The sequence below is a fragment of the Balearica regulorum genome, chromosome 6, assembly GCF_011004875.1.
Source record: "Balearica regulorum gibbericeps isolate bBalReg1 chromosome 6, bBalReg1.pri, whole genome shotgun sequence".
Taxonomy (NCBI): domain Eukaryota; kingdom Metazoa; phylum Chordata; class Aves; order Gruiformes; family Gruidae; genus Balearica; species Balearica regulorum.
The window spans coordinates 24,083,052-24,101,465 of NC_046189.1; the positions used below are offsets into that span (position 1 = coordinate 24,083,052).

Consider the following 18,414-nt stretch of genomic DNA (forward strand, 5'->3'; position numbering starts at 1 on the left):
ACAGGGCAAAATATTTTTATGAGATTTAAATAAAGAAGAGCAGTGATGAAACAAAGAGGCTGGAGACCAAGGATTAGTTTGGCAGCCTGAAGAAGTTGCTAAAGAAGGTACTGTAGGAGGAATTGAATACACTTTTCGCTGCTGAAGTTATCACATACCAGCTCACTGGGTCTTAGTCTGAGCCTCTTTAGTACCTGACCCCTTACGAAGTCTTTTCATCTCTATGGTTTCTTGGAATAGCAGTTTGGTAACCAGCCATATCAGACATAACATTTAGATCCAGTAGGATGATAAAGAATTTACCTTACAGAATTCCTTTACAGAATGCTTTTGAAGGAGCATTTTAGACAATTGTAGAATACACAATTATGTTGAACACGTCTGGTTATGGCTTCTTATTCTCAGATGGAACTGCAAGTGCTGCATTTATCTGTTTAAATGCCTAAAACTTTTTGAATTCTTAGTAGTCTACTGATCAGTTGTAAAAGGAAGAAATATAAAATAATTTTGCAGTTACAAATTTTGCAAGTTGAAGACAGACTAGAAATAGCTACAGGGATGGAATGCTGTTTGTACATTCCACCTTTACTACTGCTTAACTGGAAGGATGTGGCAACCTAGAAAGACAATTCTTTGCATATGAGAAACGTATAGACACAGATCGACTAAATTTCTGCTTAAGAAATCAGCAAAGAGAAGTGTCATCTGTAATTCTGAAAGAACTCGAAGAAATATTTAGTTCTGGGTTTGTCTGCTAAGTTTCCAGTAATTTCATGTTCTTCAAACTTCTCAAAATGTGATAGATGGTTTTGGTTTACACATGGAAGAGTATCAAAATGTGAAAAATTCTCAAAAATTATACTGGAAAATAATTTTCTGTTTGGAGAGGATAGTTAGGGGGAAATAGTTGCAGTTATTACACAATTTCTGTGAGGCTGAGAGAAGCAAAGCAGGCAATCTCAATATAGTGAATGGCATCTATGCCTAAGAAATTAATGACAGTGTCTTGACATTTCTTTGAGTTAGGAATGTGCTGTGTGATTTCCCTTACTACGATAACCCAACTCTAAACAGTTCAGACAGGTTCTTTTCCCTTGTACACTGGTATACCTAGTCCTGTTCTTCTGCAGCATAAACAAGAAAGAAACTACCTGTCTGCAGTTGAAAAGCAATAGTGGAACCACAGGCAGAGTTACAATTAACTGAATGTATGCTTAGGCTTCAAATTAATCTTTTCTTCTGCTATTTTTAATGAATATCCAGAATCCTGCCTGTCAATGTTTCTGTTCCCATTGTACACTTGACCTAGGTCTGAGACCAAGACCTCAGTTCTCTGATGTTGCAGATTAGGTGATAGAGCATATTTCTCAGCCAGGAAGTGTTGAGCAGCCAGTTTCTCAGGAACTGGTGGTGTTCTTTGCTACACCCCAGCCAAATCCATTTTCTGATTCAATAAATGCCTCCCTCTGTTCTGATGCAAAGTCAAACAGGGTAGCTTCCAACATTGTGGAGTGGAAGAAAAATGCTTCCAGTCAGGAATTCAGTTGCTGGCATGGAATTGTTAGTTGCTGCTTTCTAATTGAAATGTGTGCCTGGATATTTGACTTAAAACAGAAATAAAGTTAAGGAGAAATTCTCATCTTCTTGGCCATCTATCAAAACTGGCAAGTGACAAGCAGAGATTATAAACTCTCAGCTGTTGCTGAAGCTTCTTGTAATTGAAAATCAATAGATTACTGTGAAAGTGTGCTTCCATCAAAATCTGGTGGTTCAGTCTTAGCTACGAGTTCAGGCTCAGATCTAAGTAATAGTATAAACCTAGCCACAGTGATCTGTATGCTGGTGGCAGAGATCTACCATAAGATTATTAGAACGGAGTAATAAAAAACAATATTAAGATGGATTAGACTAATGAATACCTCTTCCGTTTGGTACTTTAAATTGCATAAAAATTGGTAGGAATTCATGCTAAAATCTTTCTGATCAGGAGCGTTGGAATTAATTTCTGATGCTGAACTGGGCTGTGATTTCCTCAAGTGGAAGGCTGTCTGCCTGCAAATGTTGAAGGAGCTTGTGCTTTAGCTATTCAGCATCAGCCCACAGAGATGAGAGTGGACATTCTAGTCCCGAAGCAGACTATAATACCATCTGAAAGCTGGCTGTCTTAAGATGCTAACCAGTTTTCTTTTGGCAAGTAATCTATTTAGCAGTGGATGCTAAATAAAATACATATAAAAATACATGTGTATTAAATACATATAAATACATATATACAGCTACATATATAAAAATATATATAAAAATAACAAATACAGAAACCAGAACACTTTCTGATTATTATGTACACTTGGTTTAATTTGGCAGAGGTAGACACAATTTATATGGATGCACATTAGACCGTGTTGTGGGATAAGCCAGCAGGGCTTTGAAATGTAAAGCAAGGGTTGTGTTGGCATACCCACATCCAATCTTTGAAAGGGAATAATCCTCATAATACAAACAGAATTTCACAATGATGGATTGGTGTGCATAAAGTTATTCTGAGTTCTGCTCAGAATTGAAAGTTCTGCTTTCCGCGTTTTATTAAGCTCTCTCACAACAGTGAACTGAACAGTAAAGGAGAAGGTATCTGCATAAAGCCAGTGGCAATAGATGCTTACAGGCTTTTATCACCACAGTTATACATGTAAATAGAACACACTCAAATGCATAAGTGAATAATTATGATCATGGAATATATAAAACAGTTACACTGTGCAGCAAAATAACCAGTTCAGTGCACAGAGAAATACAGAACTGCACCCTGTAAATGAATGCAAGTGGACCATAAAGGATTCAAACTGAGACAGGGAGGTGGTGAAGGGAAAAGAGCAAAGTTGAAATTTGGTAAGCTTTTATTTCTGTGGTTGGCTCTGCTATTTGCCTCCTTTTTGTCCCTGGGCATCTTTTTTCATCTTTGTTATTTCATGGAGAAATGAAACACATCAAAAGAACTTACGAAGCCTACCAACAGCCATCCAAATCAATGTCTATGTAGTGCAGCAGACATGTAAAGTACTTTTCATGTTAGGATCTGTTCTGTGAGCAGAGATTTCAAATACTATTATTTAACCAGTCTTTAGTTACAGAAGAAAGAATCAGCAACAATTATAGGAAACAACTAAAGATCATAGAAGTATAGAATCATAGAATGGTTTGTGTTGGAAGGGATCATCTAGTTCCAACCCCCTGCCATGGGCAAGGGACACCCTCCGCTAGACCAGGTTGCCCAAAGCCCCATCCAACCTGGCCTTGAACACTTCCAGGGATGGGGCATCCACAACCTCTCTGGGCAACCTGTTCCAGTGCCTCACCACCTCACACTGAAGAATTTCTTCCCAATATCTAATTTAAATCTACCCTCCTTCAGTTTAAAGCCACTACCCCTTGTCCTATCACTACATGCCCTTGTAAACAGTCCCCCTCCGGCTTTCTTGTAGGCCCCCTTCAGGTACTGGAAGGCTGCTCTAAGGTATCCCCGGAGCCACCTTTTCTCCAGGCTAAACAACCCCAACTCTCCCAGCCTGTCCTCATCAGAGAGGTTCTCCACCCCTCTGATTATATTCGTGGCCCTCCTCTGGACTCACACCAATAGATCCGTGATCCTTCTCGTACTGGGTACCCTAGAACTGAACACAGTACTCCAGGTGGGGTCTCACGAGAGCCGAGGAGAGGTGGCAAATCACCTCCCTCGACCTGCTGGTCACACTTCCTTTGATGCAGCCAAGGATACAGTTGGCTTCTGGGCTGCAAGCATACATTGCTGGGTCATGTTGAGCTTCTCATCCACCAGCACCCCAAGTCTTTCTCCTCGGGACTGCTCTCAATCCAGAGATGCTGCTTTTAATGAAAGATGCTGCTTCTAATTAAAATATTTAAATATATCTTCTGTTGCCTAGAAACAAGCATTCAAAATTATAAGTAATCAAGTAAGAAATAGTTGTGTTCACATTTTTTGCAGTCCATTGGTAGAAATTCAGATAGGACTAGACACATTTTGAAAATCATTAGCAGTCATTATAAATTATCACAGAATATTAAGTATGTAAGGGTGAGATGGCTAACAGAATACAGGTTTAAATTAGAGCTGTGAAAATTAGACCAGAGATGAGACATTTGTGATATTGCTTGTCTTTTTAGTAAAAACTCCTCTTAAGCTGAGAAAAGAAACCAGGAAATTTTACCAGATTAAAGTATCAAACAGGACAGCAAATTTAAGCCTTCTATACATGCAACCATGGAAATAGATCTTGACAGTGGATTTCTTTTGCTAATAGGCATATTCAGCTAGAGAATTTAAACTGAAAACTAGTGATTACTTAATCGCCTCTCAATATAAATAGAAGTGGATTCTTCTTTGGAATTATTTTCTATGCATTTTTTAAGAGTTTGCCATCTTTTGTGCTTATCATTAATGTATCAAGGGATTTATTATATATAGTCATGGTATTAGCAAGAGGGATAATTTGTTATTGAACTTCTTGGGATTTTTCTGGGCATATTGCTAGCTCAGAGTTTATACTGGTATGTTTTTGCCTGTGGATTGGCATTCAGTTTTATTTCTCATGACAGCTTTTTTCTGCATTAGTGCAGACAAGGCTAGTGTCAACAGTCAACTTGACATGTGTATTCTACAGTAAGTAATAGTCACTTAGCAGAGGAAAATATGTATTATTACAAAGTAGCATAGAAGAGAATATGAAGAAACATTTCCCAGGAAGTCAGTGTGATCTTAAGAGAGAGGGCATCTGTAATGAGGAAGTGATGGAGCATGATATGAAACCTGAGGGCAATGAATCATCTTGATTATCTGCCTGTCATCTGAGAGCTCTGAAGGAACAGGGGAAGTGGCAGAGACCTACCAGGCTGCATAGTGGCATCCCCACTACCTCTGAAGACATGGCAAAAGTCCCCTTGATTTTAAAGGAGAAAAGCATAGAATCCAGAATGCATAGACTTAGAAGCTGCCATTACTATGGTATTGAACTTTAAAAACTGGCCTTTATCAGAGATGTTCCTGTGTCTTTTGAGGATTAAATATTTTGAGTACTCTTGTGAATTCCATAGTTGCGGGGGGGGTGTTGGCTTTTTTCTACCATTTTATAATGACATTTTTCTTTTCCATGCACTTAGTGAGCCAGCTTTTTCAGCATTATCCTTTTTTCATCCAGTTGATTCTCCTTAAATTCTGTTTTTAAAAATCTGCCCTAGTTTAAGGTGTTTAGCTTTGGGAAGAAACATAGTCAGAAAAGAACCACAAAACCAAACATAATTTTGTGCATTATTTTTATGCAACTGTCTGATCTGCTCAGAAATCAAATGTCAGAGTACCTGTCTTCTTTCTAGAATCATTGCCAATTTTCTTTTTCAGCATTAAATAAAATGTTGAAGTTTGGGCTTACTCATTCATTACTTTGCAGCATTATTTTTACCTACATAACTTCATCTATTTCTTTCATGTGGCTATTAAGAAATATATGTGGATGGTGATTGTTTTGCAAGCCTTGTGTCCATCTTCTAACACTGGTTGATGAGGCATTTTTAAAATTTGGCAGTAGGGGTTTGTATGCACATCCTGTCATTTGACTCTCTGCGAATATGTGCAAGTCCCTATTAAAATAGTTGTCTCTACCTAAAACACAAGTTCATGAAACCTATGCTTTAAAAAAACCTTTGATTTGTCTTTTGTGTGGAAAATACTTTTCTTGGACTCAAAGTTTCTACAAGTAAATACATCTGCGTGAATAAATGACTGGGTGAAATAGTTTGTCTAGTTTCTAATTTTGTATTCCTGAAGATGCGTCCTTCAGAGACTGAAGGACCTTATCAGAACAGTAACAGAGAAGTTTCCTTTCTGCTCTGCCCACTCTCTGCATACCTCCAGGATTATGCTATCTATCTTCACTGTTCCCTGGTGCTAAATATAGAAAAAAAGGAAATATTGGACTAGTAATTGCTCCTTTTTTCTTTTTTTTTTTTTTTTTATAACTTCACAGCGTTGCATTAACAGAAACTTTCTGACTTATTCTTAGCTGTGAACACAGATGATGGTCCCAGAGCTCTTACATTGGAGGACTATTTGAATGGAAACTTCCAATATAAAACATTTTTTCCATATTGGGTGTCAGGTAAGTAAAACATTTTCTCAGACATACATAAGCCTTTCTAATGTGTATTTCCAGACTGGTTTACACAGACTCAGAAATGTATTTTTCTTCCAGCTTTATTGTGAATGAATGCTAACTATGAAATTAAACAATCTACTAGTCAAAACTTATGGTTGAAATTTACTCTTCTGTCAGTCATTCTAGAAATTCCAGGTATTTGATGTTTCAACAGACATGTTTAAGTCAAGTATAAACTATAATTTTACAGAGACCTTAACTGTTTTATTTCTTTTGCTGTCATATTCATCACAGCAAGTGAAAGAAATATGTCAATGTGTCAGTCATTTCTTAAGCAATCATCTCCTTTTCTGTGTTTGTCACAGAACTTTTTCACTTACCATTTGTAATAATTGAGGTAGCCTGTCCTACAGGCCCTGTTTGTCTTCAGTAGTACCTAGCTCTGCAATGAGCCCAACTATTCTTATCTCATTTAAGGAAACGCTGACACTGCTGAATTTCCTGAGTTCCAATGCATTGCATGAAAAATAAGGTTGAGTTTCTAAGCAAGTGCCTTAAGGTAGAAGATAAAGACATGAAGTTAATTGCTGCTGATATACGTGTGTGTGTGTGGCTGAAATACTAATCTTATCATTGAATTGCAGCAGCACCAAAAGGCTTGAGCTAGATTGAATTATATTCTAGCACACACTACTGTCACTCGTATCTATGCACTGCCTCAAGCAATTACTATTCTCTGACTAGAAACAAGAAACATAGTGCTGTTCACATGGAGTCTTACTAAGTTAGTTTTAACCCACAATTTTAGAACTGAACTGAAGCCTTTCAGGACACTGCTAGCAGCGGTTCAAGTTTTACAATTAGCAATTTGAAGTATGTTGACATCACTTGTATGATTTAAAAATTAGGTCACCATTTGTTAGAATTCTGTCTGAAGTGTGTAGGCAGCATGTCACCTAAACCTAATATTCTCCTTCCTTCTTTATATCCTTCTCACTTAGACTTATCTTTCCTCTTAACAGTTACAAAACTCAAGCAAAAGTCATGCCATAGATTCCATAGATAGTCATGCCTACAGCATTCCATATGCCTATTTTTCTTCAGAAGCAAGGAGTTAAATTTGAATATCTCTTCCTAAGGGGGCCTAAGATCACCACAAATGCTGTTACAAAAATCACAGCAGTGTGCTCAAAAGATCCAAGGGTGATCTAATTTCCTAAATATGAACACCTTATACAATGTTTCAGGCTGCTTGTAAACTTAAAGTCTCTCTCTCTTTAGCTACACCAAGTATGTAATTCCTTCTCTCTGTTTATAGCAGTGAAAATATGATGTGAAACTAAAATTCTGATCTTCATTCTCTGTCAAACTATGACTCAGATCTTGAGCACAGGTAGGGTTAAATTCTGTTCTCATTGAAGGCCACTCACCCTTGCTTTCTGGGACCTGTGTGAGTAAGGGTAGTATCATTTATGCAGTGTCAGTTACATGGTACGGCTGTTACCTGCAGAATCTGTACAAATGAGAATGTTCTGGTGGAATTACAAGCAAAGATCTCAAACGTTTTCTTTAAAACATTTACATTATGATACTGGTCTTCCAATGTGTCTGTCCCTGGTATTCTTGATCAGACATTACTGAGAATAAAATCTGGCATTTAATTATAAGTTAACTAGCTGGATCTGTGTGCAGTCTGTAATCTTGAGAATGTACTCAATCCTGAAGACCATTTGTTGATAAGTCTGTACTCTGGCATCATTAGAAGAAGAGCATTTTTTATGTAGATGCCAAAAGATATTTGCTCAAAGTCTATTCACTGACAGGAGTGTGAATACTTTGATAAATCGATCTGTTCTATAATTTTTCTGTGCAAGGTAACAGCCCTTTTATCTTGTTTATAAAGATAATGAATATCTTCATCAGTCTGCAGAAGATGATATTATTCTTTACAATGTCGAAATGAACTACCCAACTACCATCATGACTAACAGCACAATGGTATGTACCTTTTCAATTAATAAAAAGGCAGTAAAATGCAGTTGCATTTCAAGTACCAGTTTAAAAGTAAGTGGATCAAAACCTGACTCATCAAACTCTTATTTAAAGATTTTTTACTAGAATCTAATCTATTTCTTAATCTTTCAGAAACAAGTTAATGCTTCAAATTATGTGTTATCATCAGACAAGTATTTCATAGCTTTGGAAAGCAATTATTCAAAGGTAATTATTTTATTATTTCACTCGATGAAATGTTTGGTTTCATTTTGTATTTTGTTGATTGTGGTTGCCATGGATAAATGTTTCTTGGTATTTTCTTGAGAAAGGCTGAGAAAAGGCAGCTGATTATTTTTAATTAAATTATCTTTTCCCAAGTTAATAATATCATTTTCTTGCTTTTTTTGCAGCTGTGGAGATACTCTTATACAGCATCATACCACATTTATGATCTTATATATGGGTAAGGCCTGACATTTCTTACAGAGAGCTAAGGCGAATACTCTGTAGTGATGTGCTTGCATTTCCACCGAAAAGCTCTATAGTGACTACCACCCTGCTTTGCTTTAGCCTGAATCTGTCAGGTTACTTTTTTGCTTGAAAAAAATGGCCCATAACAAAATCATACAGTCCTTTCATCTACTCATCGGGATATCTGGATTGGTTTATATTTCATGCCCTAAAACTTTCACTGCTCAAGATTCTCATCTCTATTTCTTCTTTGCATAATTTTCTCCCACCCTGTCTTGGCTGCTTGTGTCCACTTCAGTCTCACACCTGATGTTTCCATGCCCTTCTGGTGTCTAATTCATCCTTTTTATGGTTAATCTAATCTTTAGCTTTCCTGAAACTCTCACATGTCCTTTAGTGCTTCAGTGATCTTGTAACAGCCCATTTTGGGTTCCTCAAAGGTTTAAAGCTTCTCCCATGGCATTTGGTCTCTTTCCCAAGATCTGCCCCAAACCACCCCTCTTTCCACCCAAGTTCAAAGGAGGCCATTGGCCTCCTTAGTCACCTTTTTATGTCATAAGTGGCAGCATGACCAAATGCTTCTTAGTTCTGAGCAACAGGGGCTGCACTGAGCTGCTCCATTCTTGGGAAACGGTTGGCTCAAGGTGACAGGAAAAGGTTGCTGCAAGCTAATGTGAGTAGAGAGATACTGCATGTGGGTCGTCATCCTTAACAAATGTTGTAACTGCTGCTGTTATGTTTGCTTCAGTGTGCTATATCCTGAGTTCACATTTCCCAGTAACTTGCTGAGACTGTAATGCAGGCTGCAGATAGAGCAAATGACTGTAGATGCTTGTGTAGTATTTATAAAGAGATAAGGCTGTCTTCTTAGGCTGTTGAATATGTTTTCAAAGGGTTGAGTTGCAAGCCTTTAGGAGCACTGGTGCACACCATCACATTACTGCATGTCTTACTGCCTGCCTTAATTTTGCATTGCTCCAGAAACAATAAGCTGTTAGAAAATACAACCCTTCATGAATTTTATATGAATGTACAGTATAATGATCCATTTGCACTGTGCGCAAAAAGCCATCTCAACTTCTTTCCTTTTTTTAGTGGTTTTGTAACAGAAAATCAGCTTCCACATAAAATTCAGTATATATCCTGGTCACCCGTTGGACACAAATTGGTCAGTAAAGATAATGAAGCGCTAGAATGATTTTGCTTTGTGTGGCTTCAAGACAGTTATTTGCCTTTGGTTATTATTTTGTTAGGCCATATTTTTGACAGGCCTGTGTGTATTAACCTTGGTTGTGAGCAAGAATGACAAAGGAAACAGTTTTAACTTGTCTGTGTCTCCATAGAAGAATTCGTGTTCGCAGTTACGTTACATGTTTCAGTTCACTAACCAGACTCTTACCAAGAATCGACCAACATAATTGTATATAGGATTAAATGTAGTTTCAAGGCCTGAAAACCAATGTGTTTTCTTTTGACATTGTGTAACACATGAGTTTACTGTGGAGATTTGGAGATGCAGCATTTAAAATCTTTTCTAAAATTTTTACTCTAGGAAATGGCTGCCAGATTCTTATTACAAAAAAAAATGTTATTTTCTTTTTTTTTTTTACCTACTTGGTAGCCAAGTATGTATTTCTCAGTAGTTATAATAGACCTGTTGCATATAGTTACAAGTTTATAAACCTTTTTTATTCTTGGTTCCAAAGTATATCAGCTCAATAATAGTGATTTTTTAACTACTTATCCAGTATTGACAAAGTAGTTGTGCAAGAAAAAGTTCTAAACAGCATACTAATTTCAGAAATTTAGAGTGGGCTAAATATGAATGGATAATTTATTAGGAATTTCTTTCTATGTTCTAGAATATTAGATCTCTCAAATTAAATATTGTTATTTTCTTTATCAAGAATTCTGAAGACAGAACCCAATTAAGATAGTTTCCTATCTTCCTAGTAATAATAGTCTGTGATATTTTTATACAGTAGCCCTTGTATTTTATCTGAGAGTTTTAGGACTTGCTTTGTTTTTCATTTAAAGCAGAAAGTAGTTAAAATGTTACAATGATGTTGCTAACAAATGCTTACAGCTTCAAAAGACATGATTTTCTAAGAGTGCTGTTTCTAGTGCTGATTCCTTAGCCATATGTTTGTTCATTTCGTTGAAATTTAGAGATACTCAAGGCCTGCAAGCATTTGTTGCAAGAACTCTCTTTTGGTAACTAATTTACTAGAAAGGAACAAACCAGCCCAGAGTAAAACCCTTTTTTATCTCATTTCACATCAGCTAGGCCTTTTGACAGGTTTAGAAAAGTTCAATTATTTTCATTTTAGTTGTTATGTATTTGGTTTTGTGTCCTAGTTTTGGTGGAATCAAAAGGAAAAATCAGAAAACACTTTGTCTGAGGGTCTCTTAAACACAGCGATTTGAATGAATTTCCAAGATTTTTTTATTATTTTTTATTATTATTTTCCACACCAAAGCTAGCCACAGAATTCTCTGAAGTTTATTAAAATCAAAGAAGTTGTTCAGGATTTATTCTGATATAGTTGAACATAGTATTTGGCCTGTAATGAATAATTTATTTACTGAGGTACCTACTCTTGCAGAATTTGGAAGGGCTTTTAGTGTAGTGTTTATGTCCCGTTTTGTATTCGTTACGTCTTCTTCTTCATATAAGATAAGAGCATTGACTGCAGAAGATCTTACTCGAGCCCCTGTTATAGGTGCCTATACTCATAAGAAATACTTTCTTGTCTTTAGGTATATGTATATCAGAATAATATCTATTTGAAACAAAGTCCAAGAGAGGCTCCAATTAAACTAACTAGTGATGGAAAACAGAATGAAATATTTAATGGGATTCCTGATTGGGTCTATGAAGGTAAGTAAATCTTGAAGGGCAACAACTAACATGTTAAATGCTTTGTTTAGATTACCTGGTTCTCACAATCCATTCTAAAATATCTGGGATGATACATTATTTTTAGAGCCCTCAGGATTACTTCATGCCCATATTTTGTTTACCATATGATGACTGTATTTTATATTCATAAGATGTAACCAAAATCCTGAGTCTTTTGTTACTGAAACTATATCAGAACTTTACAAACTGGGCTTCCTTCTGCTACACAGGCAGTGGTTGGGAATTAAGCTTTAATGGAAGTTTTAATTTTGGTGAAAATTTGGCACTTCAGTGCATCAAAAAAAATTAAAAAAAATAAACACATGCATACATGAAAAACCCAAATGAGTTAAATGGGATCTGTGTGCCTGTTTTGAGCGTTCTTAAGTCCTTTCAGAATTGACATGTATTGCAATATGTTTGGTGCTATTTATTTAGTATAACTCTCTTTACATGTCTAGGTTGCTAAGAGTAGAATGCTAAAATAGATCAGAAGATAGATAGATTACAATGATAAACTATTCTGAATGATTTTTTTTCTCCTCAGAGGAAATGCTAGCGACAAAATATGCACTGTGGTGGTCTCCAAGTGGAAAATATTTAGCATATGTACAATTTAATGATTCAGACATACCAGTTATTGAATATTCATATTTTGGTGAGGACCAGTATCCTAGAAAAATAATTATCCCATACCCAAAGGTATGTTTTCTCATTCTTTTGACTTACCTTCTGTTGAGAAATGAGTTATGACAATGATAAAATTAACTGTGCTGGTAGTATTACAGTGGTTAAATCCATTGTGGCGTAAATTAATGAAAGAAAACAAACTTAGGCCAAGTTCTGAAAAGATATATAGGTACATTCAAAAATTTAGATATTTAATAATATCAGTTAAATAAATGGAATTACTCATGTAAGTAAAAAGCATGTGCAAAAGTGCATGCTTGCATGATCAAACCTCGCTTTTTCAATTCAGTTTACTTATTGTGATGTGTTAACTATGTGGTTGTTATTTTTCATTACAGTAAGTGAATTAGGAGACATTTTTTATTTTGAAGAATAAAGGCTATGACAGCTTCAGTTTATTTGCACAGTTCATAGTGCTTTGTGATCTCTAGGGGCTTTGGATTTTAAATGCTTTCAAGGCCAGAAGGCCAGAAGGTTTGGGGTTGGCATTTCTTCAGCATATACTAGAGAGCTCTCCTGACTGGACGTGTCATGTTCATATGATTGCAAGTGACCATGTTAATGTATCTTAAGAAGTTACTCACCTGCCAGCTCCATTGCAGTTCTAAAGTAAAGCTGAGTGGTCCACACATGGAGGAGAATTAAAAAGCTAATACTGTATGCAATGAATAAGCTAGTATGAAATCAGTTTAAGCCAAACCGTTTTATTTCACAGCTGGGATGTCAAAGAGCACTTGTAATCATGTGAATACACTGGATTTTTATGCAAAATTAAGTGTAGTGTTTGCTGCAAAGATCCACGCTGCAAATAGAATGCTGTTTCTCATGAAGCATGTTTTCTGTATAGAAAGACACTAAATTTGACTGTTCTTTATATATGAAATAATGAAAAGTTAAGTAACATACTACTGCTATAGTGTCATTTGGAGATCTTATAAGACCACATTTGCCCTATTGTACCCAACTGAATACATATTTTGTATCCTATCACCTTTCCTGCAAAAAGCGTAATTTTTCTTAATCTGAATTGTTCAGAGCCTGATTTGAATAACCTGATACATTTTCTTTGAAGGCTGGGGCTAAAAATCCTACTGTTAAAGTGTTTGTTGTGGACACTATGAACACTGAAGTGTTTGGTCCTAAGGAGGTGCCAGTTCCTGCAGTCATAGCATCCAGGTAGTGTGCCCTCAAGTATGTCTTTTTTAAAAAAAAAAAAAAGGTTTTGTCTATTTCTTGTAAATGCTTGAATCTCTGAGTTGTTTTCTCTTTCTAACAGTGGAGTGCTATATTCATCTCTAGATGGGTCAGAAGCTAACTAGAAATGTCATATTTTGATTCTTTCTGTTCATATGACACATTGTTACAAAGGACAAAAAAATCCCTAAGACAATGGAAGCTTTGCTATTGTGTTCCACAGAGCAATATGGGGGATACTATCTGTAGCAATGCTTCTATATTCCTGGTTTTTTAACAACCACCACATCTTTCTTTTTTTCTTTTATTTTTTTAGTGATCACTATTTTGCTTGGCTCACTTGGGTAACGGATAGTCGAATCTGTGTGCAATGGCTAAAGAGAATCCAGAATTTTTCAGTTTTAGCTATTTGTGACTTCAGAGAAAATTCAAATACTTGGGACTGTCCAGAGGTAATAAAGTTGGAAATATAAATTTAACATTGCTGAAACTAACATTTGCTAATCCTATCTGCATAGCTATTTTAATCCCTACTGGTCATGCATAGGTTGCTCTGACTTACTTACAGAAGTATAATCTTGCCCTGAATTCTTTTAGAAAATAATTGTATGTCTGCCATAATTGTATTTGCCAGTGTTTGATCACATTCATCTTTTAGCTACCAGTGATACCTTTTCGAATATTTTAAATGCTGGGGGAAGGGTGAAAAATGTAATTGCACCAGCAAGAAATAAAATCAACAAAATATTTTTCTAGTGAGACTTAAATAACACTCAAAGCAACAAAAATAAGAAGAATGCTATTGAGCAGCTTTCAATACTGTTGCTTAGTTCCTTCTTGCTTCCTCATCTTCAAAAGCGGAACCATATAGGATCTTGATTGTTTCTTAAAGAAACTCTTTTTATACTATACCACATTGAAATTTCCTAAGTCTGACTAAATCACGTCCCTTATGGTTGATGTTAAATTAGTTGAAATAACATACAGATTAAAAGTAATGCAGGTTTTCAGGAGGGAGAAATTCTTCTATCTTGTATCTTGTATCTTCATACAGTTGGAGAAAGCAAGCAAGTTTTCAGAAACCCAATCCCTTTTTCAGATCTGAAAAGAAAATGTCAGGCTTAGTGCAAGAGTAGCTCTACATTTTGTTTAAATATGTCATTTTATCATTAAGACAGTTTGGAGGGAAAACCATGTTCTGCTGAGCATAAGGATAGCTTATACGGCCTAGTTATCTGTACCTATATGTAGGTAGTTACAGATCTTACATGCAGATCTTACGTATGTATTTTTCTGAAAAAAAAAAAAAATTTCTTTAAAAGATCCTGTAAAGCCTGAAGACTGTAGACACTGATAAGTTCATATAGATCCTGAAAGAAAGGATAACCATGAATTTCAGTAACTCTAGTACAAAAGTCTCATTTATTGTCTTTTAGTATTGATGCTGTTTGCATGTCTTGTTTTTAGAGTTTATGGTACAGAACACCTATAAAAACTAGCATTAGGCTTGAAACCTTGAACTAGTGGGAAATAAAAGGCAAGAATACTTATAAAAGTGTTTTGTATAACTGATAAATTGTAAATTCAGAGTTTATTGACACAGCATTTCCAAGCTGAAAATAATTTTTATTCCTCCATGATACGACAATTGTTGCAAATTTAAAAGGAAGTTAAGGTCTTGTTTCAAAAATATTATCATTGAAATAATTTTACACAGAGAAATATCTTAATTTATTAGGAAAAAAAATACATATTTACTGCAGCATTTGATGTGTTTAGTAAATAATTGTTCCACTTTATAAGTACATGAGCACTGAATCTCTGTCTCACCTCCAAGTAACCTACATTTTAATAACTAAATATTTTAATGTACAGAAAAAAAAAACCAACCAAGGGTTTTAGGATTCTACCACAATCCACCAAAGTACTTTAACGCAAGCTTAACTTTAAGCATGTAAGCAGTTGTATTTATTTCAGTAGGTCTATTTATGTGTTTAAAATTAAGCATGTGCTTAATTGCTTTGCTGGAACCAGACCAGAACATTTAACATCTTGCAGGACCATGTTCATGATCCTTGTTTAATTGCATTTCTCCTTGAAACCTTATTTATGGAGTCACTACTGACGTTTCTATAATTCTATATTTATACAGTGATACAATGCTTTTATCACATTAAAGTTTGCACAAATGGCCAATTGAAGGAGTGTGAACAGATGGGAGTGCTGCATTAGCTCTATTTGCCGTTAGAAAGTATATCTCTGTACATTTCCATTGGCAAAAATAGTTCTCTTGTTGATTTCAGATCAAATCAAGACTCTAATGTACAATAAATGTGCTAGGCTTTATGTACTTGAAAATAATAACAAAATATAATCTACAAAATGTTCCTAAAGTGTTGATTCATCAGAAATGTTCATGTGTTCAAGTCTTGCTTATGTGAATAAACCATAGAAACCAATATGACTTCAGCAAAACTATTAATGTGAGTAAAAGCTAGGCATGTATTTGTGAAATTGGGATTTCCTATAAAGATGCCAGTTATCTAATTAAATTCTGTAAGTAATTTAATACACAGAAAAATCCCATAGAACTCATATGAGATAAGTTAAATATATCCTAAATGTATTATATCATCAAGATCTGAGCCTTAATTTAAAGAAAGGAAAATAAATTTAGGATGCAGATATAAAACAATACATCCAATTCTTCTTATCTTAAAAGAAATAAAATCCATCTGAGTTAATAGCTCAGTGGAGCCCTTGCAAAGTACTAAACAGTCTTCTAAGGGGCAAGCACCTGCAACTTTTGCTCAGATAAGTCAGTTTGCAGTGGAAAGGGAGAAAGCATGATTCTGAATGCTAATGAGATTACATTGAGGATAACAAATGCAAACAATATTTTTTAGAAAGCAAACTTGTTGAATTTATTTCAGACTGTAAAGAAGTACTATATTAAATGAACAGTATAAGGAAAAGTTTGCAAGATAAAAAATAAATACATTGACTATTGAAAATTCACTAGAAACTTTAGAATTAAAACATTAATAAAAATGTAAAAGCGCCTTTAGGTACAGAAGATACTGATCCATTTATGCTTAGTATAAGTCTTTTTTTTTAAATCAGCTTTAAGAATGTTACAAGGAGTTAAGACCTGCTAAACTTATGTTCATTATCCCATTATAATCTGGGTGATTTTTGCTGCCTACATTATCTTTGCCAATCCTTAATTCTTCTTTCTAAATATGTTATTTGTGAGATTTTTTAAAAGTGTTGACAATGAGGCCCTTTAATATCTCTAAGCTGAGCCACAAATATGGAGACCCTTGGTTTCTATGTACTTTACTTAGTTAAAGTATTTGGCTTGTATTTTTAAGGTTTTTAAGGTTTACTTTTAAGAGATGTACCTAGTACTCACATAATCCATTTTTGTAAATCAACATCACAGCTTTGAAATGAAAGAAAATATGTCAAATGAACCAGCTGAGAATCTAACACAGATTTTTAATATTATTCCTGAAATTATTTTACTTTTTGTTACTGAAAAATTCCTAAGACTAAGTAGTTTTTAATTCTTGCTTTCAGTGAAAATGTTGCATAAGGTTAAAAAATTACTTTAGATTTTATTTAGCTCTGATGACAGCTGTTGAAAAATAATATTTTAACATGACTAACATAATGGTATTAATACAGTAATATTATTTACCTCTGACAAACTTCAAGTCACTGAACCTTCCTAGCAAGTATTCTGAAATTGTCTTTTACAGGCAGCTACAGATTTTTTATTTGAAGATTTTGAATCTCCATAAAATCATTCTTCAGCTTCTTAAGGAGTGTACATTTTATTTTGTTTTTCAGAATCAACAGCACATAGAAGAGAGTCAGACAGGATGGGCAGGCGGAGTAGGTTTTTTTGTTATATTCTATTTTGATTTAATGAAAAGCTACAGCTTTCTGCATCTTCACAGCAGTGTTTTGAAATATAAAGGACCATTCTGAGTCATACAACACTACTGCTTAAACCTTTTGCACTGTAGCATTGAGACTGTTGATGCTGTGTTAGGCATAGTATCTGGCTACCTGCTTTCTGAGTTTAAAAACCCTTTTTCTGTCTCCTTTTGCAAATCTTAGACCAACTGATTAGACACTATACTTAAGGGAGGGAAGTCATGAAAAGAGGTAGATTCATACCGCAGTGTAATTCTTAGAAGTATCCTGGAGGCAAAGATTAGATGTCAAATTCCTCTGATGTCACTAGGGCAAGAGGTAAGATCGGTCATACCATAGCATTTTATGAATAAATCCTGTCCATTCAGAGCACAGTTTTAGTGCCAAGTGCTGCACATCTTCAGCTAGGGAGGAACCTTCAAGGTAAGACACCCCACTTACAAGGGTAGTTGATACTTCTCCGCAGTTACCCCTAAACAAAAGAATTTTTCTCTACCCAGTAACCTTTATCTTGGAAGAAACATAACACCTATCTTTGGGAACTCCCAGTAAAAACAAGCCTGCAAGAAAATTGTAAGAGCATGAGATCAGTATTTACAGTCATATATTCTAACAGTGAACATGTATTATTGCTTATGTTTACTCCTCATGCAGGTGAAGTTACCAGAACTTACGGGGAACCTCAAATGTGCCTGAATATCCTGCAGTGGACTTAACTGAGAGTTTCGATTTTCAGTACACTGCCCTCTAAGAGAAGTGTTTTCATTTGAAGTGAAGATTGACATTTACAAGGATTAGTTATTTTACTTGATCTCTTCCTTTTTACTTGAGGCTATGATGGCAGGTTTTTATTAAAACTAAAGAAATTGCACACCTGCATAAATACCTGCTTTAGCCTGTATGGGATTTCAAGCATTAGGAACATTAGAAGCGGGATCCAGAACAATTTAGCTTGTGGTCACAGGTTCTAGTCAAGCTTGGGTTAGTATTATTCAAAAGTCATACTCAGGAATGTTTGGTGCTGGTTTTGAAGTGTTTGTAGGTCATTTTTCT

General features: G+C 35.3%; 1 protein-coding gene across 3 annotated transcripts in view; it reads left to right on the forward strand.

The window, feature by feature from the left end:
* Positions 1–18,414, forward strand: part of FAP (fibroblast activation protein alpha) — a 41,058-nt gene that overhangs the window by 1,890 nt on the left and 20,754 nt on the right. For all 3 annotated transcript variants that reach the window (XM_075756814.1, XM_075756813.1, XM_010303015.2), the window contains exons 3-12: positions 6,072–6,167; positions 8,068–8,162; positions 8,310–8,384; positions 8,570–8,622; positions 9,726–9,798; positions 11,391–11,511; positions 12,080–12,234; positions 13,295–13,398; positions 13,733–13,868; positions 17,272–17,316. In XM_075756814.1, the coding sequence (XP_075612929.1) occupies positions 6,072–6,167; positions 8,068–8,162; positions 8,310–8,384; positions 8,570–8,622; positions 9,726–9,798; positions 11,391–11,511; positions 12,080–12,234; positions 13,295–13,398; positions 13,733–13,868; positions 17,272–17,316 (953 nt within the window). The remainder of the gene's footprint in view (positions 1–6,071; positions 6,168–8,067; positions 8,163–8,309; positions 8,385–8,569; positions 8,623–9,725; positions 9,799–11,390; positions 11,512–12,079; positions 12,235–13,294; positions 13,399–13,732; positions 13,869–17,271; positions 17,317–18,414) is intronic.